Source organism: Chrysochloris asiatica, unplaced genomic scaffold, assembly GCF_000296735.1.
Source record: "Chrysochloris asiatica unplaced genomic scaffold, ChrAsi1.0 scaffold00022, whole genome shotgun sequence".
NCBI lineage: Eukaryota > Metazoa > Chordata > Mammalia > Afrosoricida > Chrysochloridae > Chrysochloris > Chrysochloris asiatica.
In genome coordinates this window covers 1930143-1951784 of record NW_006408540.1, presented here as the reverse complement: position 1 = coordinate 1951784, position 21642 = coordinate 1930143, and the positions used below count along the sequence as shown (strand labels likewise).

The following is a 21642-nucleotide window of genomic DNA, read 5'->3' as shown; positions in this document are numbered from 1 at the left end:
GCCTCACTTTGTTGAAAGATTTCAGTTTTTGTTCCATCAATTCCTGTTGCCTTGTTCTTTGCCAATTTGTTCAATGCACCTGAGACTTCTTCCTTCCATATCATTGGCTCTTGAGCATATGGTACGTCTTGAAATAGTTGAACATCAACCATTTCCTTTGGTTACAATGACTCTGTGTATCCCTTCCATCTTCTTTTGATGCTTTCTGCATCATTCAATAATTTGCCTAGAGAATCCTTCAATAACGAAAGTTGAATTTTTTCTTCAGTTCGCCAAGCTTGAGAAATGCTGAGCGTGTTGTTCCTTTTTGGTTTTCTGACTCCAGATCTTTGCACATTTTTGTTGTAATATATGACTGTGTCTTCTTGAGCTGACCTTTAAATTTTTCTGTTCAACTCTTGTACCTCCTCATTTCTTCGGTTTGCTTTAGCATCTCTGTGCTGGAAAGCAAGTTTCAGTGTCTCTTTTGACATTCATTTTGAATGTTTCCTTCTTTCTTGTCTTCTTAATGACTTTTTGCTGTTGTCATTTGTGTTTCATCCCACACCTCTCTGGTCTTCAGTCTTTAGTGTTTAATATGTCAAATCTGTTCTTCAGATGATCTCTAAATTCAAGTGGGATATATTCAAGGGCCTATTTTGGCTCTCATGGACTTGTTTTTATTTTCTTCAGTTTCAGCTTGAATTTGCATATGAGCAATTGGTGGTCTGTTTCATAATCTGCCCCTGGTCCCATTTTGACTGAAGATTAGGAGCTTTTCCATTTTCTTGTTTCTGAAGATGTAGTCAATTTAATTTCTGTGTATTGCATCTGGTGATGTGCATATGTATAGTTGTCTCTTAAGCTGTCCAAAGAAGGTATTTGAAATGAACAAAAGATTGATTTTGCAGAATTCTGTCATATGATCTCAAGCATCATTTCTGTCACCAAGACCATATTTTTCAACTACTGATCCTTCCTCTTTGCTCCCAACCTTTGCATTCCAATCACCAGTAATGATCATATATCTTGATTACTTGTTTGATTAATTTCATATTGGAAAAGTTGGTAGAATTTTTCTATTTCATCCTCACTGCCTTTAGTGGTTTGTGTGTAGATTTGAATAACGTATTAACTGGTCTTCCCTGTAGACACATAGATATTATCCCATCACGGATAACGTTGTACCTCATGACTGATCTGGATATGTTCTTTTTGACAATGAATGCATCACCATTCCTCTTCAGTTTGCATTCCCAGCATAGTAAACCATGTAGTTGTCAGATTCAAAATGGCCAATACCAGTCCATTTTAGCTCGCTAATGCCTAAGACATCGATGTTTATGCTTTCCATTTCATTTTTGATGATTTCCAATTTCCCTAGAAATTGTACTTTGTACATTACATGTTCCAATTATTAATGGATGCTTGTAGCTGTTTGTCTTCATTTTCAGTTGTGCCCCATCAGCAAATGAAGTTCCCGTGGGCTTTACTCCCATGGGCCTTACTCCATTCGCGTCATCACGGTCACTCTACTTTGAGGAAGCAGCTCTTTCCCAGTCTCATTTTGAGTGCCTTCCAACGGGAAGGACTCATTTTCCGGCACTATACCTGACATGTTTCTCTGCTACTCATAAGGTTTTCAGTGACTAAATATTCAGAAGTAGTTTGTCACTTCTTCTTCCTACTCTGTCTTTGTCTAGAAGCTTATCTGAAATCTGTCCACCATGGGTCACTCTACTGGTATTTAAAATACCGGGGGGCATAGCTTTCAGAATCTCACATCAGCTCACAAGCCACCACAGTACGACAAAGGGCATAATATGCTTTTAAAGGCTTTTTAAAGCAACTGTAGGCAGAAATCACCATTTCTTCTTTCATGGCAGCTTTCTTGAATTATTCCCAGCTGTAGAAGCTTAGCAAAACCGGTAGATCCTCCTTGCACTTGCATTATTGGCATTATCTTCAACATATGAGTATTTCTTTGGCAGAGTCTTTTCAAGTTACCTGTTTTGTGAGCATTAGTGTTTAAAACTAGGTATAGACACAAATAAAGGACAGTTTGCCACAGCTCATCTTCCATATATAGAATTCCTGAAATTCCCTAATGATGCCATATGTCTGTATGAGGATACTAACTGCTCTGTATAGGAAATATCAGTGAAGCTTAAGTGCTTTCTAACCCATGTTTTTCTCCTCCATTTGATGGATTTACACTCCCTAGGACATGTCTCACTTTGGAATACTGGTGTAGGTAGGTCTAGATCACTGATTACCCAATAGAACTTTCTGTGGTGATATACATGCCCTTTGTATTGTCTAGATATTCAGAACTTGAAATGTGTCTAGTGATATTAAGGAACAAAATTTTAAATTTAATTTTAGCAATTCAAATATAAAATTAAATAGCCACATGTCTTTGTGGGACTATATTAGATAATGCAGGCTAGCTATTAGTCAATGAGTATATGTAGTATCTATGTTTGTGGCACTTAACAGCAACAACAATGTTGGCACTGTAAGATAAAAACTGGACTGCTAACTGCAAGGTCAACAGTTCAAATCTACTAGCTGCTTCATGCAAAAATTTGAGACTTTCAGCTTGTGTAAAGATTTACAGTCTTGGAAACCCTATACAGTGTCGCCAGGATTTGGCAGTGAATTTGGTTTGTGGTATGCTAAAATTAATGGGAGTGGTAAAACAAATGGAAAGATGAACATTATGATACCTTTTGCATGACTATTTAATTTTGATGTCATTATTTTATTGATCTTAATAAAAGAAAAAGTTCATCTTGAATAGACAGCTTATCTGTACTTATTAGGGGTTTTAGTATTGTTTCAGTTTGGTAATTTTTTCAAACTAAAAGTTTGATGAAATTTTAATGTTTTTTTCACTATATTCTTGAATTGTATTGTAACAAAATTATTTCTTTGAAGACAAAATACTGATAAATGTGGAGTAGAACAATTTCAATTTGGGAACTTGAGAATGTGTGCAAAATTTTGTCAGTTGTTTTGCATTTCTGTTTACAGGAAAAAAAAAAAAGTTGATTTAATGTGTACTGAAAGTTTTCACTTACAAGACTGGCAAAAAAGTAGCCTGTATTGTGTCTGATAGGTATGATGTCACTTAAAAGCATGGTACAGTATAATGTGGACAGTAACACTTTATGTTAAATATATTTTGAGAGAGTAAGCAGAATTTACTGCCATTTCTTAGTTCCGCTATAAGCATTTAATTATATAAAACTTACAAGTTTATAGCTAGTTATTTTATCATTTTTATTTTTGCCTTTGACTGAAATGTGGTCAGAGAGAACATCTTTTCCTTAATGCTAACACATAACAGTGTTAGATTTAAAAACATTTAGAAAGCAAATGTGGCAGTGAGTCAAGTACAGCCTCCCTGTATTGAATGAGTAGTGGCGTGTTGTATTCTTCAGTTATGCCAGAAGAGGGAGTACTTTGAACTTTATAGTTTTAAAGCGTTCATTTCAACTACCCCAGTAAAGTTGATATCCCTTTTGACCAAGTTTTTTTTAATTCCCAGTGTCCCATAATGTATGTAGTGGGGGAGGGGATGAAAGGGAGTATAGATAAATAATCAGAGCACATGAGGCTAAAAAGTTTTCTTTAGTGGAGAAATAACAACTTTTTTTCCATTAGAGTTTTCCTTTACTTTTCTGAAAATGAATTTGGGATTATTAAAAACAACAACAAAACAGCCCTAAAAACAACACAAAACAAAACAAAACACTCAGATGTATATAATTTTAGCATTATCAATAATAAATCATAGAAAAACACTACAAATGAAAGACATGACTAAAAAGTGATTTTTTTTTTTATTCTTTGTGTTTTGACAGCTTGAAGGTCCATGCGTTTTACAAATTCAAAAAATTCGTAATGTTGCTGCACCAAAGGATAACGAAGAGTCTCAGGCTGCACCAAGAATGCTGCGTCTGCAGATGACTGATGGTCACATAAGTTGTACAGCAGTAGAATTTAATTATATATCAAAAATAAGGTGATGGACATTTTATTTTGTACATTTGTTATAGAATGTTTGTATATGCTGTTCAAAATTTGTTCCATTTTAAGCAGTTTGAAAAGAAGGAATGAACTCTTAAGTGCATGTTACAATTTTTCAGAAAAAAATTGAACTTTGCCTTTGTATCCGATCTGTATAGAAAAGTTAAACGTAGTCATTCCTTCACTGCATGTTAATGATAAGAATTTTAATGAAAAGAAATTTAAGATGTTCTTCTATGAAAAGTAAACTTTTCAGCTTGCCATGGAAAATTTCAGGCTATTCAGTTGCCCAGAGCAAACAGAATTTGTTTAAATATATTAGTGTTTCTTCCTTGTCAGTGTGAAAGCTGTTCTTAAAAAGTTAGACTAATGAATTTTCTTAGGAGATAATCATATCAAAGAAGGCTCATGTGCTTCACTTTCTAAGATAGAAAAGTCTGTAAGGAACACTTTCCTAAATTACTCTTTTGGCTGTTTTATAAGAGGCTTTTAGAGTCATGCCTATTGGAATGATGGAAAGTAATGAGGGTGAAGGAAAAGTGTCTCTCCATTATTCCAGTTTCAACACTGCTTTCTGAGGTAGAAACTTCCATTGTACATTTGTAAACCTTTTTCTCACATTTTTCCCCCCAGCTTAATCATTTTATATGTTTATATTTGCTGCTCTGGATCCTTGGACATTTTTTCAGATGATATAAATTTCTAGACCATACTTCTCTCCTGAGCTAGCATTTAATCAACATTTGGCATCTACTAAGTTCCAGACTCTTTATTAGCTGCTTGAAGTGTAAAGCTAAATGTGATTTAAACTTTGTCTGCTAGGAGCTTAGATTCTAAACATTGGCATATAAATTATTATCAAATATATCAACTGAATAGAGTAGGAATCCAGAAAATTATCTTTATGTGGGGGAGCCGTGAGTGAAACTTAATATATGAGTAGGTATTTTTATAGAGGTGGGGATCAACATGTGTAAAGATGCAGTGTGCTGATAAGACCATTGAGGGTTAGAGATAAATGCGAAGTTCAGTTTGGTGGAATTTAAGTGATTTGGGATGGTGGTATGTGGAAAGAAATGTGGTAGTGATCCTTTTTTTGATTTTCCTCCGTCAGTGACTGTCTGCCTCTATGAGAGAGGCCCCGTCCATAGAAGGCAAGATATATGTATGTTTGCCTAAAATGATGATTTGCATATATAAAGGAAGTTTATTGTTGCTTTCTTTTTGAAGAATAGGATTCTTTCGTTTGTGGATAAACACAGCCTTTTCTCATTTGATAAATTCACTCAGACCCCTCTGTAAGGGTGGTCACAGGTGATTTAGTAGGAAGACTGCCCATATAACAACTCATTCTTTATTTCAATTTCTGTATATTTCCTTAAGCTAAATGAAAGCACAAAGTCAACCCAGATTGGCGGGTCCTGTCTGTGCGGTCCACTGCTCCCTTTTGTTGAACTGACTGCTACCTGTGTATTCTCTCATCAGTGAGGAGCATGTCTATGTTGATGCTATAAAATGACAGGCAACAAAACTGCTCCTACATGTGAACAGTGTGGGAGACCCTTCTCAAAATAAGTTTGATTAGTGGTTATCTTAAAAGCAAGGTGATGGAACTCTTGAGAGAAGACAAACCAGGAGCTGGATGGGATATGTTGCTTCAACTGGGCATTTCTTCAGGATGATTTTTCCCACCCTTGCTTTGATTTACCTCTCACTGCCTTTTTAAAAAAATTGCAATGAAGGGATAATAAAGGTATCTTATTGTTATTGTTATTAAGTGCCATTGAGTGAGCCCCTACTCATAGTGACCCTGCATTTTGTTGTTGTTAGGTGCCATCGAGTCAATACCGACTCATAGCGACCTTATGCACAGCAGAACGAAACAGTGCATGATCCTGGGCCAACCTCACTACTGTTGCCACACTTGAGTCCATCGATGCTGCCATTTGGCCATTCCATCTCGTTGGGGTTCTTCCTCATTTTCTCTGACCCTCCACCTTACCAAACATGATTTCCTTCTCCAGCGACTGGTCCCTCCTGACAATGTGTCTGAAGTATGAGAGATGAAGTTTGCCCATCTTGTGTTTGGTCTCCAAGTGACCCTGTATAGGGTGTCCAAATAGCAGTTAATGGGCTTGTACCACCAACCTTGCAGTTAGCAGTCTGGTACTTATCTTACAGTGCCATGTCATACCAGTACTCTAAAAATAAATTAACAGTTAAAATAAAATATGTTCTATGGTTAAAGGGTTAATTGTGGTCCCAAAAGTGCTGTGGGATAATGCATTGGACTGCAAGGTCGGTTTGATCAGCAAAGTCGACAGTTCAGATTCACCAGTCACTCTTCAGAAACCCTATACAGGGTCACTATGAGTTGGAACCGAATCGATGGCACTTAACAACAGCAACAACAAAAGGTGACAGAGTGAAAATTAATTAAAATGCTAATTACTCTCCCATCGTGGAAATAGAATATATTTAATTTGGTGGCACTCTCAACTTTCCTAATGAAATTGTTGATCCATTTTCAGATAATTTTACATCTTTTTCCTTTTGGATTATTAGTGAGAATTTAGAAAAAAAGATACTGTTATTATTCAAATTTTTAACCACTAAAGTCAGAAATGGTGAAATTGAAGAATTCTACCAACTTCTTCTGTCTGAAATTGATCACACATGCAATCAAGATGTATTGATAATTACTGGTGATTGGAATGTGAAGGTTGGAAACAAAAGGAAAGATCAGTATTTGGAAAATATGGCCTTAGTAATAAAAATGATGTTGGACATCACATGATAGAAATTTGCAAGACCAATGACTTACTCACTACAAATACCTTTTTTAAACAACATAAAGTATGACTATACAATGGACCTCACCAATTGAAATACACAGGAATTAAATTGACTGCATCTGTGAGAAGAGACTGTAGGAAAAACTCTATATATATCACCAGCCTAAACAAGACGACGTATTGCATTGGGCAAATCTGCTGCACAGGAACTTTTTAAAGTGTTGAAGAGCAGAGATGTCAGCTTAAGGACTAAGGTGCGCTTGACCCAAGCCATGGTATTTTCAATAACCTCATATGGATGTGAAAGCTGGACAGTGAATAAGGAAGACCGTAGAAAAATTGATGCCTTTGAGTTGTGGTGTTGGAGGAGAATACTAAAACTGCCAAAAGAACCAGTAGATCTATTTTGGAAGAAGTGCAGCCAGAGTGCTCCTTGGAGGCCAGGATGGCTAAGCTTCGTCTCTCATACTTTGGACATATTGTCAGGAGAGAACAGTCGCTGGAGAAGGATGTCATGCTGGGTAAGGTGGAGGGTTAGAGAAAAAGAGGAGGACCCCCAACGACATGGATCAGCCTGGTGGCATCACTGATGGTGTCAGGTGTGACAGCGGTAGTGAGGTTGGCACAGGATCGGACATTGTTTCATTCTGCTGTGCATGGGGTCGTTGTGAGTCAGTTCCGACTCGATGACACCTGACAACAACAACAACAAGAACAAACAAGGCTAGGGCAGATTGTGGAACAGACCTTCAATTGTTCATATGCAAGTTCATATGAAGAAAATCGAAACAAGTCCATGAGAGCCAAATCTGATCTTGAACATATTCCACCTGAGTTTAGAGAACATCTCAAGAACATATTTGATTCACTGTTGTTGTTATGTGACATGAAGTTGGTTCCGATTCATAGTGACCCTGTACAGGGTTTCTGAGGCTATAAATCTTTATGGGAGCAGAAAGCCTCATCTTTCTCCCACGGAACGGCTGGTAGTTTCGAACTGCTAACCCTGAGGTTAGCAGCCCAGTTTGTAACCACAATGCTACCAGATCTCCTTATTTGATGCATGAGACACTAGAAGAGACCAGAAGAGTTGTGTGATGACATGAAGAAAACTCATGAAAGCAGTAATAAAAAATCAAATGACAGGTGGCAAATCTGCTGCTCAAGACCCTCTTTAAAGTATTCAGCTGTAAAGATGTCATTTTGAGGATTAAGGTGTGCCTGTCCTAAGCCTTGATAGTTTCCGTCTGCTCATATTTATGTGAAACTTGGACAGTGGATAAGGAAGACCATAAAATAATTGAAGTATTTGAATTGCCGTTTTGGAGAAGAATATTAAAAGTACCAAGGGCTGCTAGAAGAACAAACAATTCTGTGTATCGAAGAAGTATAGGCTGAATGCTTTTTAGAAGCTAGGATGGCAAGACTGTATCTTTGTCTCTCATAATTCAGACATGTTATCAGAAGGAAGCAGTTCCTGGAGAAGGACATTATGCTTGGTAAAGTGGAGGATCAGCCACAAAGGGTAAGACTCCCAGTGAGATGGATTGGTATAGTGGCAGGCAACTATGGTTTCTAGTGTCACAACAACTGGGAGGATGGCGTAGGACCAGGCAGTGTTTTGTTCTGTTGTGTATGGAGTTATGACTCAGAACCAACTCGATGGCACCTAATGGCTGTTGTCATTTTATACAAAAATTAGTTCATCTACTTTCAGAAGTTACATTATTGCAATTTAAATGCCCCAGTCATTTGCATCCAGCTTTTTAATGTTTTACATAGTTTCTTCGATTGCTAAAACTGAAGTATTCTTCGATTTTCATTGCATTTCAATTTTCAATGTGGGTTTGAGGAATAAAATATAAATCTTCTATTTGTTGTTGTTATGTGCCATGGAGTCGGTTCCGACTCATAGTGACCCTGTACAGGGTTTCCAAGGCTGTAAATCTTTACAGGAGCAGAAAAAGCCTCATCTTTCTCCTGTGGAATAGTTTCGAACTGCTGACCCTGAGGTTTGCAGCACGATTTGTAGCCACTATGTTACCAGAGCTCCTTAAATCTTTTATACAGGATATAATTGATTAGTAATTTCTCTAGAGACAAGGAGTACAGCTTCCAGTTCTCTGTGCTTATCTTTTTGATAACCTAAACGATGACTACAGAGTTAAAACAACAACAACAACAAAAAAAAAACACCCCCAAAACCAGAACAACACAAAATGCTTTTATCTGTTTTGTGTGAGAAACAATTTCACTTATTTGGTGACACTGAAGTCTGATGGCATTGCCCGAAGTTTACTGCGTTTACCATCACAGAACCTGCTACTTAAGGGTTTGGTTAGACAGGGCTGTTCATATTTACATTTCTCTAAATTGTACACCCTCGGAAACCCTGTACAGGGTCGCCATGGGTCAGAACCGACTCGATGGCACTTAACAACAACAAAAAATTGTATATGATGACTTAGAAGAATTAAACTTGGGATCTCAGAATAATTTTAAGTATTTTGTTTTATTCTGTGTGGAGCTTTGAAGCTTTAAAAAAAAACATACTCTGTTTTTCTGTTATATATTGATCTGTCATCTTTCTTCAAAATACACCTTAGATTCAAAATGATGTTGCTGTTGTGAAGTGCCATCAAGTCGATTCTGACCCATAGCGACCCTGTAGGGTTTCCAAGGAGCAGCTGATGACCTTGAACCACCGACCTTGGAGTTCAAACTACTTTGCAATCTGACACATTAGCCCACAACGCCACAAAAATAGACCTTATAAATAAGACTTGTTCTTACTTACTTTCAGATATTTTAGTACATGGTAAATTGCATGATCTTTTAAAATGTGAAAAATTGCAAGGCATCTTGACATGATATTCTAATGTCTTCTGAGTGTTTTAGGTCCAATTTTATTTCTGTTTGGACCCTTGCTGTTTGTGGAGGGCATGGGAGAGAGAGGGGTAGATATATGTACTCTAATTTTAGAATGGGAACTATATGATAAAATAGATTTCTTCTGTTGTTTCCTTTCTCAGAAGTATTCTAGCAGAATATACTTGGGTTAGTTTGCTTTTTTAAAATAATATTTCACTGTGTTTTCAGTGCAAGTATTTACAGCAAATTAGGTTCCTTCATAACAATTTCTATACAGGATTGTTCAAGGACATAGTTTACAATTTTCACAACGAGTCAGCATTCTCATCAGTTCAGTTCTAGTTGTCTGTATCCAGTAATCTTTTTTTCCTGCCCCCTTACCTTCTCATCTTTGATTTAGAGTAAATGTTGACCATTTGATCTCATCTAGATGACTTTTTAAAGGAGCATAGTACTCACCTGTACTGTTCCTTATTTTATGAGTCCATCTCTCTTATTCATCTGCTAGATGACCTCCACAGTAGGTCTGGTTCAAAGTTTAAAGTTTAATCTTGATTTTTGTAAAAGGAGTTATGGTGTAGCATTTACCCTAAATTATTAGTATTAGCCGGCTATGGAAAATTCCTTTTCAAGTTACTGGACTTTACAGTAAAAAACTCTTCATTTAATCTTTAACTAAATATTTCAAAAAGTATTCATTTGTATGGGTTATAATAGCTCAGATATAATTTTTGAATCATAATTTAATTTTTAACATGGTATATCTTTGCAATGCACATTCAAAAGTCTGAGGAAAATTATGAATCTTACATTTATGTCTTACTCTGTACATATTTACCACAACTCTGCAAGGTGAAATTATTATTATTCCCTTTTTTACTTTAAACATATGTAAACTGAACCCCAGTTTGTTTATCATGTAGCTAGAAAATGTCTTTATTAGTAGAGTGATGAGTATCCCTTCCTGTCATGTGGGAGACCAGAATTCAAGACCAATGGGAGAGGCAAGCGCCCTTATAGTCCTGATGTGGTGCTTGATAAGCACTGGACTACAATGTCAGTTTGAAGTACAAGGTTGGCGGTTCAAACTCACCATCCGCTCCAAGAAACTATCTGCAGGGTAGCTACGAGTCAGAATAGGCTTGACAGCACTTCACTGCAACATATTTTTTCTAATGCACAAAGCTCTAAGGAGAAATTGCAAATCTTCTACACATATTTGTCACAACTTTCTGAGGTATTGTTGTTGTTGTTGTTGGTGCCGACCCATAGAGACCTTTTATAGGGTTTCCAAGGAGCAGCTGGTAAGCTTGAACCACCAACCTTGCAGTTCAAATGGCTCTGCAGTCTGGCACATTGACCCACAGCGCCACACCAGTACTCCATATGTAAAGGGAAACTAATTTTTTTATTATGTAGTCAGAAAATACCAGCTTTGTGCTTGGCTCTTCCAATTTCCTCTCTGGTGATCTATTCCCATTATATCTAGTCTCCTGAAAAATTCTTTTGCTGTTAGTACATTTTAAGCATGAGACTGAAATGCTTGTTTTGCAGAGAATCTTCAACATGTTTTCACCTTTTTCCCCCTTCTTTTAGCCTGAACACGCCACCTGGAACTAAAATTAAGCTCTCAGGCATTGTTGACATAAAAAACGGATTCCTGCTCTTGAATGACTCTAATACCACAGTTCTTGGCGGTGAAGTAGAGCACCTTATTGAGAAATGGGAGTTACAGAGAGTAAGTGTAAAGTGAGAAGAATGGTTTGAACTTTTACTCTTTATTGCATACCCTATTTTTAGGTGATCTTCCTATAATGAATAGCAAATTATTCCTTTGTGTCACAGTTGAATAGAATGGAACAGAATGATCTTTACCAAAACTACCTTTGCTAAGCGTATCATTCCTCTAAAACAGATGCCATTTTTCAGTACAGGTAGTCCTCCACTCCTAGTGGGATGCTGTAGGATTAGCACTGAACTGACTTGACGTCACACAACAACAACAAAGTCCCCCACTTTCAAATTATTCCAGTTATGACAAACCCTGCACATGAAACAGTTCTTTTTTGTTGTTAAGTCTTATTGTCAGTACTATGTGCTACATGTGATGTTGCAGTGTGTTAATTTGAGGATGTTATCATTTTCATGCCAGCCCCAAAAGACATAAAAAGACTGGATTTATAATGATAATGATAATAAAAGGTAATAATAATGAAAACTTAAAAAAAGTTATATTTGAAGGCTGAATGGAATCCTGTTGTAAGTTTGGGACTAACTGTTACATTTTATTACTTTTTTCAAAGTTTTAAAAATCACTTTACTGACAAATTTTCAAGGATGCCAATATACTGGCTATAATGTTATAAACTATGTGTAGTGTATCTGTGTATTCTGTTTGAAAAAAAGTGTAGTGCATATTATGTATATGAGACACACACACACACATATATTATTGTGAATTGAGTGATAGTTTAAATGAGAGAACATCCGTTTTACACTCAAATTTTATTTTATTGCAATGATTCCAATCCCCTCTATACATCATCATTCAACAGTATTTGCTTCTATTCCCTCTGATGTACACAGAAACACTTGAATATATAATCATTCAAAGAAACAAAAGGCACATTCTGCAAGCCTGCCTCCTGGCAGCCAACACCCAACCTTTCTCTTTCCATGAGTCTAGAGTCCTTAGCTGCTCTATCTCTCCATGTCATCATTGCTATCTCTGTCTTTGGAGTCATTGCTTCTCTGGATAGGGTCCCGCATTCTGCTTATGCTCTTCTCCCTTGATGGTCCTAGGGTTCTGTGTTTCTGGACTGTAAGATTAACTACTCCTCCCTCTTTGTTACAAAACTTCTACCTTTGCAGTTGTGACAATCGCAGTTAGTCATGATAATAGGTATTTACTATTGAATAATAAGAATCTTATCCCCATCTCTTTTCACCAGACCTGTATAGACAAGATGGAAACTATTCCGTGGGTATTCCACCTTCCCCTGCACACTCTGAAACTAAACTTCCTCTTGGGAACTTGTAAGCTAGTCACTTTTTGCCTTTCCAGCACCCCCATTTTAGCTAGCCAATGTCTAAGTTGCCCATCCCTATCAACCCTTTATACAGAGGGGATAGGATTGATCCTTGATGTGAAGACTCCTTCCCTCTCAGTTGGTATTTTGAGCTACTGCATTCCTAAGTATAGGTCAAGTGGATATGACATATATGTTGTTATGTGCCATGTTGTTGGTTCCAACTCATAGCAACCCTATACAGGGTTTCCAAGACTGTAAATCTTTACAGGAGCAGAAAGCCTCATCTTTCTCTTGTGAAACAGCTGGTAGTTTCTAACTGCTGACCTTGTGGTTCACAGCCTGATTTGTAACCAGAGGACTTGAAACATTTACTGATGAAGATCAAAGAACACAGCCTTCGGTATGGATTGCATCTCAATGTCAAGAAAACAAAAATCCTCACCACTGGACCAATAAACAATATTCTTATCAACGGAGAAAAGATTGAAGTTGTCAAGGACTTCATTCTTCTTGGATCAACTATCAACATTCGTGGAAGATCAGACGATATAGTGCATTAGGCAAATCTACTGCACAGGAACTTTTTAAAGCGCTGAAGAGCAAAGATGTCACCTTGAGGACTAAGGTGCACCTGACCCAAGCCATGGTATTTTCAATAACCTCATATGGATGCGAAAGCTGGACAGTGAATAAGGAAGATTGTAGAAGAATTGATGCCTTTGAGTTGTGGTGTTGGAGGAGAGTGCTAAAAGTGCCATGGACTGCCAAAAGAACCGATAGATCTGTTTTGGAAGAAATGCAGCCAGAGTGCTCGTTGGAGACCAAGATGGCTAAACTTCGTCTCTTATACTTTGGACATATTGTGAGGAAGGAACAGTCACTGGAGAAGGATGTCATGCTGGGTAAGATGGAGGGTCAGAGAAATAGAGGAAGACCCCCAACGAGATGGATCAGCCAGGTGGCATCATTGATGGCGCCAAGTGTGACAGCGGTAGTGAGGTTGTCCCAGGATTGGACATTGGTTCGTTCTGCTGTGCATGGGGTCGCTATGAGTCGGTTCTGACTCGATGGCACCTGACAACAACAAATGCAATCAGTGCTCCTAACACACACACACACACACACACACGGTGTCCTGGTGTGGTCCTGCAGGATAATGTAATGGACCTCAAGGTTGGTTAGAACTGTAGGGTTGGCTGTTCAAATTCACATGCTGCTCTTCAGAAATACTATGCAGGGCCACTGTGAGTTGGAACTGACTTTATGGCACTTAACAACAACAACATATACCATGCAAGTGAAATCAAGTTTGAATTTTTTAGTATTGGAAGAATTATGGTCGTACTTGTCTTCCTTCTTGCATTAATTGATACTTTGCCCCATTTATGTAAATAATACCTTCATCCTCCTAGTTGTCTAGATCATTCAACACTTATTCTTCTTTGCTCCAGTCAGCCAAATCTATTGAACTGCGGCAGTCACATCTCTCATAAGAGTCCTTCCTCTCCTTTTCTATTGTCTTTATAGTTTAGATTCATAGCTGCCATTGAGTCAGTGATGACTCATGACTACCTTATTTGCAGCAATAAAGTGTTGCCCATTCCTGCATCATCTTCATGAGTTCTGGCATGTTTAAATCCTTTATTACTGTATTGAGCCAGTCTGATGGTCTCCCATACCCTTGTTGACCTTCTGTTTCAACAGACATGATGCCTTCCTTCAGTGATTGATGTCTTCTGATAATGTATGTAAAGCAAATGAGTTGGACATGGTTCTGTTGTGATTCACAACAGAATATGATTAATTTTCAAAAGTAGGTCACCAGGCATTTCTTCCTGTTCTTTCTTACTTTGGAAGCTCTGTTTAAACCTGTCTACCATAGACAGACTTTGCTGGTATTTGAAATACCAGTCACATAGCTTTCAGCATCAGAACAAGCTATAAGCCACTCTTATGACAGACTGACCAACGAATGGTAGTACTGTAGTTTAGTTCCTTAGGAATTCTTGCTTAGACTATGACAGTAGCCTTATAATTGGTCCCTTCACATCTCTTTTTTCAATCTAACGAATTAGGAATCTGGTGTGGCATAGTAGGATAAACTCTGGACTGCTAACTAGTGATTTCTGCCTGTCAGCTGCTCTTTGGAAACCTTGTACAGGGTTGTTATGAGTCAGAATCTATGCAGTGGCACTTAACAACAAAAACAACAGATGTATTTTATAAAATTCTGCCTGAACATGTAGCTCAGAACACATCACACTCCACTTTTATTTCAAATTCCTTAATTTAACATTCAAAGCCATTTATAATCAAGTCTTAATTCCAGTTTACCTTTATTATTTTATGATTCTTTCACAATGATTTTGTTCTTTCCAAATGGAACATTTATTCATTCTTTGATTCTCTGTACTTTCCTCAGTTACGATTGTGTGGAAGAAAAAAAGTTTTCCCACATTTATATCATCCATCTTATTTGTTTTCTTCTAATCTCTGCATGAAAGATGCTGTGGATGGTGCAAATGTTTAACAAGCTCATCTGTTGTAAAAGGTTGGAAGTACGAGTCCAACCAGAGACACCTCTGAAGAAAGACCAGGCAATCTATTTTTAGAAAATCAATCTTAGTTCTACTCTGACATACATGGGATTGCCTAAACTCCGAGTTGACATACAACAACAACTGGTACTGATACTGCAGGCTTTACATGGCCAAATCTTCACCAAGTGGTCCAATCAGAAATTTTTGTTCCTTTATTGAAATCTTGAAGCATTTTATGCATATTAAAAAGTTTATTGCTTTCTAGCTAGCATTAAATTATGATTGTTTCTTATCTCCTTTAGTGGATTTTAAAGTTCTTGGGATCAACATTGTAATTTGTGCTACCTTTGTTCTGTTTTCCAAAACAGTGTGTGGATATTGTACCAGGTCTGTACATATGTATCTTATTAATAAACAGTCATATGAGAGGGTAATATTTTTGCATAGATCAGAAAATGGACTTTCAGAAATGGTAAATAACTTACATTGGGTTTAGACAGGTCAGGATCAAAACCTCTGTTTTATTTCCCCCTTACTGCTTAATGGGAGCCCTTCTCTTGTCTTTAAAGTGGTAGTCCTCAGCTTACCTATAAGGGCACTACAGAAATATTTGTGGAATGAATAAATTGCAAAACACTTGAAGTTTATTTAGATTCTGTTTGCCACTCTTAAAACTTGTCTGTTTAAAGTAAATTAAAGGGACTAGCAATATATCAAACTTTTGTAATGTTATGTATATTACTGTTTTCCTATTTTTTTCAGTTTGAAAGTACCCCTGCCTGTTTGTGGGGGCTGTGAGGATTTAATTGGATAAGAAGATACAGGCATGAGCTTACTCCTCACTACTTATTTGTTATGATACACTGAAAGCCCAAACTTGAAGAGACTACCTTGTTTTTCCAGGTCTCACAGTTTTCTGCCTTTGACAGGATGCAGTCTTCAAATTTTTCTCTGTGTATTTAAGAATCCTACTTCATAAGCACCAGAACGTGTTACTTTTTGATTTTATAGGACTGGAAAAGAAACAAAATCATTTTTAATAATTTGCATGCTTATTTTCAATTATGTACAGATATGTGCATATACTATTCAAATGTGTACATTCTATTTAAAAATATGGCAAAATTAACCTTTTAGATAAAAACATCTGATATCAAGTGCTTAGCTTATTTTGGTTTTTTGATGAGATGGTTTAAATAAGTTTCTAAGTCCTTAGCTTTATTTATTAAAAGACACTTTGCCTCAACTTTTCCAGATACCTTCAAAGTTTATGTAGAGCTGGGAACTTGTGTTTGACTTAAAGGTTCAGGCTTTTCTAATGGTAGTTTCTTGTCATCTTCATCTTCATCATCTTTAGGTTGCTAGTCAGCAATTTCTTGCAGGCTTATATTTGCCATTTCAGTGGCAATATCTTTGTCGATATCAATATAGGATGCAGCATGGACTCTATTTTCTGAAATACCACTATAACTGTTATTTATTGGGTCCTTGAATCTGCCTGATATTACCAGCCTCAATATTGGTTTAGTTTTGTATACTATCATCACTGCTAAATAAGAAATCACAGTTCTTCAATCATTTTCTTATGGTTTCTTCTTTAATCCTTTTGGTCAGTGGCTAAAGAAATGAAATTGTAATCAAGGACATCAATTTTCCTCAAAATTAATGATACCATCATATACATCTTAATGTTGGTAATTGCTTTTTGAAGCAATAGCTTCTTGTGGTTTACTTTAACATTTTGGATAATGTAATTATACAGCAGTTATAGGACCAACTTCATGAGTGATGGAAAAAAATTAATTTAATATTGGACAGGAGCAGTGACCTATGACAAGTAGCATTGTTGATGAACAAAAGAATGATTTGCTTTAGGTTTTTCATGCTATTGTTAATTTTAAAACTTCATAAATTGCTTCCACCATCCAAACTTTTTTATTCCATTTCTATTCCACTGAAAGCTAATTAATTTTGATATTCTGGAAGCATCGTGGGTTCTCTCTTTTTCTGCTTACTCAAATGTCCTGTCTGTGAACATAGTCAAAATACAGTAAGCCACTCTTTTGAAAAACGACCCCTGTGAGCATTTCCCTCCAGCATTTTTAGGGTACTGTGAGCTCTTTTAATTGTGTAAATCACTTTGAACACCTTTGTCAACTTTGATGCCTCACAAGCTACATTGCAAATGATTCCATGGCTTTTTTTGAAAAGCACTGAAACCACCTGTCAGGTGCTAAGAATCCAGCAAATTTAAAATTTTTCCATTTCCTTTGCTTTTGATTGCAGGCTACGTCCTGAAATGGGAACATTTTTGACTGAGATTTGAAGAAACCACTCAAAAATAGACAACGTTGGTTTCTGCATGACTCTGTCCCTTCCTTTCTTGAAGTTTACATTGGTGCTGCTTATGTGTTTTTTAATTATTTTGCCCTTTTCATTCTTAATTGAGTAAATTTGCATTTTGTCACACTTGAACTTAATTTAATTGAAGTTTCTTTGACAGTCCTTTTCAGTTATCATTTTGACAGCGTCAAACTTGTCTTTCAGAGATAAATTTCTCACTTTCTTGTCTATAACTGTGAAGGAATAAGCTTTTTTAAAAAAGAAAATAAGTTCCTATAAACTCTAAGGGATTGATAATCTTAAAATCTTGGAAATGTGAATATTTTCAATAAGGAAAACAATGAACATTATTAATAATCATAATATGACAAAGCTAACACTTCAATAAAATAAAAATACTGCATGAGAAGAATGTTTTTGCTGTTACAGAGAAATTGAATGTGTTAAGTGAGGAAATGTTTATTTTTGGAAAAAAGAAATCTTGAAAGAAAGAATTTCAAAGAAATGGAGATGTGAATCTTGAAAATTATAATAACGTGTATAAAAATTACAAATAGCTAAAGTAGAAGCCAAAAATTAGAAATGAGGAGAAGATAAAACCTCTCAAGACAAGGGAAAGTATGGTGCCTTGCTAAATTTTAATGAAAGTAAAGGAATCTATTAGTGTCCCTTACATTCTTCCAAATTCATAAATGTTCTTCCAAATTTATGTTGTTTTCTGGAAAAAATTTTCAAGGGGAACAAAGTAAAAAGGGCAAAAATGTAAAGAATAGATATACATAGCACAGCAGTGATGTACAGTGTGCGCTTACAGTGGCAATGCAGAAGGGGGTCAATAACTGAACCTTTATCTCTGACTTGGATATCTTGGAACTATTTCTGGCTTTTGCAGCTGTACTTCCTTATATTCAGGTTATAGTATCAGTGATTTTATGATTCTGTTTCTCTGGTTCCAATTTTCAGAGAATATTTATTGTGCTGAAGTAATCATGTTAGTGGAGAATACTTGCTTTTCTCCTTTGACAGGTTTCTACCTTCCACAGGTTTCTACCTTTTCAGCTTTTGCTTTATATGTACTGTGCTATATTTTGGGTTGCATCAGAATGCAGTATTATGTAACATCCAATAATTGCATTGTTTAATTGAAAGTGGCACAAATGCAAGTAACTCAGAAGTGTCTTAACAGTTTTACATAAAAAGCTAAGTTTATGATCCTGAATTTCCTAGAGAAATTCCATCCATTTCTTGTAACCCTTAAATAAGTTCATTATTATTGTTGTTATTATTATTATGAGGTTTTTTAAAGAGTGGTAAATGTTCTCATTTGAAAAAAATATGACATGATACTTCATAACCCAGTTAATATCACCAATTGTAAAGTCAGATAAATATTCCAAGGACCTTCCTCATTTGTCCCTAACACAGACAGACATACACACACACACACACACACACACACACACGCATACCCACACATACGTACACACATACATACATACACACATACATACATACATGGTTTCATTTTCCTTGGAATGTGATTATATATTTAAACCTTTTTTCCAGAAAGCCATGTTAATATTCCTTGTTGTTGTTAGGTGCCATCGAGTCGGTACCAACTCATAGCAACCCTATGTACAACAGAACAAAACACTGCCTGGTCATGGGCCAACTTCACAATTGTTGCCACACTTGAGTCCATTGATGCTGCCACTTTACCAGTCCATCTCTCTGGTGGTCTTCTTGCTTTTTCTCTGACCTTCCGTCGTACCAAACATGATACCCTTCTCCAGTGACTGGTCCTTCCTGACAATATGTCCAAAGTATGTGAGATGAAGTTTGGCTATCCTGGCCACCAAGGAGCACTCTGACTTCACTTCTTCCAACACAGATGTGTTGGTTCTTTTGGCAGCTCATGGCACTTTCAGTATTCTCCTCCAATACCATAAGCGAAAAGCATCAATTTTACAGTCTTCCTTATTCACTGTCCAGCTTTCGCATGCATATGAGGTTATTTAAAACACCATGGCATGGGTTAAGCACACCTTAGTCCTCAAGCTGACATCTTTGTTCTTCGACACTTTAAAAGGTCTTGTGCAGTAGATTTTCCTAATGCAATATGTCATTTGATTTCGTGGCTGCTGCTTCCATGAGTGTTGATAGTTAATCCAAGAAGAATGAAGTCCTTGACAACTTCAATCTTTTCTCCATTGATAAGAATGTTGTTTATTGGTCCAGTGGTGAGGATTTTTGTTTTCTTTATATTGAGATGCAATCCATATCGAAGGCTGTGCTCTCTGATCTTTATCAGTAAATGTTTTAAGTCCTCTTCACTTTCAACAAGCAATGTTGTATCATCTACGTATCGCAGGTTGTTGATGAGTGAACATAGACCTGTAAACAAAAGTGATTGATTTTTTCCCCCCAGCATCTGAGGGAAGTTTTCAGTTATTTAGTTAGGATGTGGCAGACACAACTGAGATTTGAATTTCCAGCTCTTTTCCCTAAAGGAATTCTTTGACAAAATGGAAGAGATTTCATATAACTGAAACATGCACACATTAGCTTAATTTTGAAACTAAGATGACTTCTCTGGTAAACTGGGAGTGATATTTGAACTTTTTAATGTGAAGTATTCCAGAACAGACTGTTTGGTTGAGTAGTGGATCACGAGTTGGACTGCTAACTGCAAAGTCATCATTTCAAATCTACCTGCAGCTTTGCAGGAGAGAGATGAGGCTTTCTTCTCCTTTGAAGATTTATAGCCTCAGAAACCCTGTACAGGGTTGCTTTGAGTTGAAACTGACTACATGGCATACAACCATCGCCACCACCAGTGAACACTTAGGGAATTTGCTAGCAAGTGGGATTTTTCCTCAATAAGGTTATTTATTAGATTGGTAGTTTATATGAAAACTACAACTCTAGTTATATAGTACATGTGACTTTCAGAGAAACATTTGGCATAGGGTTTCAAGATGTCTTAGAACAACACATGGAAGCTTGGCCTCAGTATAAATGGGAGAATCCTAACTGTGATGGAATGTGATGTTATGCTGTTGCTACATTTACTGCAACTAGCACATAGCTTTGTTAACTCTAGAGTCATTGTTTTTTCTAGGAAGTGAGGAAGCTAGTAAAAGTTTACTTGTAGAGAATAAATTGAAGTAAAGAAACATGCTATAATATTTATCTATTAGGGATTACAAACTGTTCCTCTTATTTGTTGACTTTATATATAATTTTTGTCATTTATGAATTTCAAAACCACCTGACACCTTTGCTCAAAATGATATAGCTTATAATGAGTTCAGACTATTATTTTTGTTGTTGTTGTTGTTGTTAAATACCGTGGAGTCGGTTCTGAAGCATAGTGACCCTACACAGGGTTCCCGAGACTGTAAATCTTTACGGTAGCAGACCGCCTCATTTTTGTCCTGCGGAATCACTGGTAGTTTTGAACTGCCGATCTTGAGGTTAGCAACCTAATTCGTAACCACTATGGTGCCAGAGTAGAGGCATTTAAAAGTATGAATTCTTTTCGAGATACTATTTTAGCTGCACTATACAAATTTTATGTGTAACATTTATTTTCATTCAATCTAAAACATTTTTCAATTTTTTCCTGCTGTTTTTCATTTATAAATATTTTGTTTAATTATCCAGTACTTCCAAATTCTACGATTAGATTATTTATTTCTAGCTTAATTCAGGGATTTATTCTGCATGAGTTGAATCCTTTTAAATTTATTAAGGTTGGGCTTTTGATCTAACACAAAATTTGTCTTTGTGTATGTTCCATGTATACTTGTGTATGTTCCGTGTACACTTGACAACTGTGTATATTTTGTTGTTGGATGGAGTGTTCTATAATGTATGTTAAGGCAAGTTGGTCAATAGTATAGTTCAAATTTTCTAAATTCTGATTTTTTTTTTTTTTTCCATTTTTCTTTTAGTTACTGAGAGAGAATGATGGAAATTCCTTACTATCTTATGGGTTTATTTTTTCTTTGATTTCCATTAAGTTTTTTTTTTTTTTTAATGTTA

General features: G+C 36.4%; 1 protein-coding gene across 2 annotated transcripts in view; it reads left to right on the top strand.

Annotated features, from left to right (window-relative positions):
* Window positions 1-21642, top strand: part of TDRD3 (tudor domain containing 3) — a 136076-nt gene that overhangs the window by 25616 nt on the left and 88818 nt on the right. For both annotated transcript variants that reach the window (XM_006837593.1, XM_006837592.1), the window contains 2 exons: window positions 3849-4009; window positions 11277-11418. In XM_006837593.1, the coding sequence (XP_006837656.1) occupies window positions 3936-4009; window positions 11277-11418 (216 nt within the window). In that variant the 5' untranslated portion in view covers window positions 3849-3935. The remainder of the gene's footprint in view (window positions 1-3848; window positions 4010-11276; window positions 11419-21642) is intronic.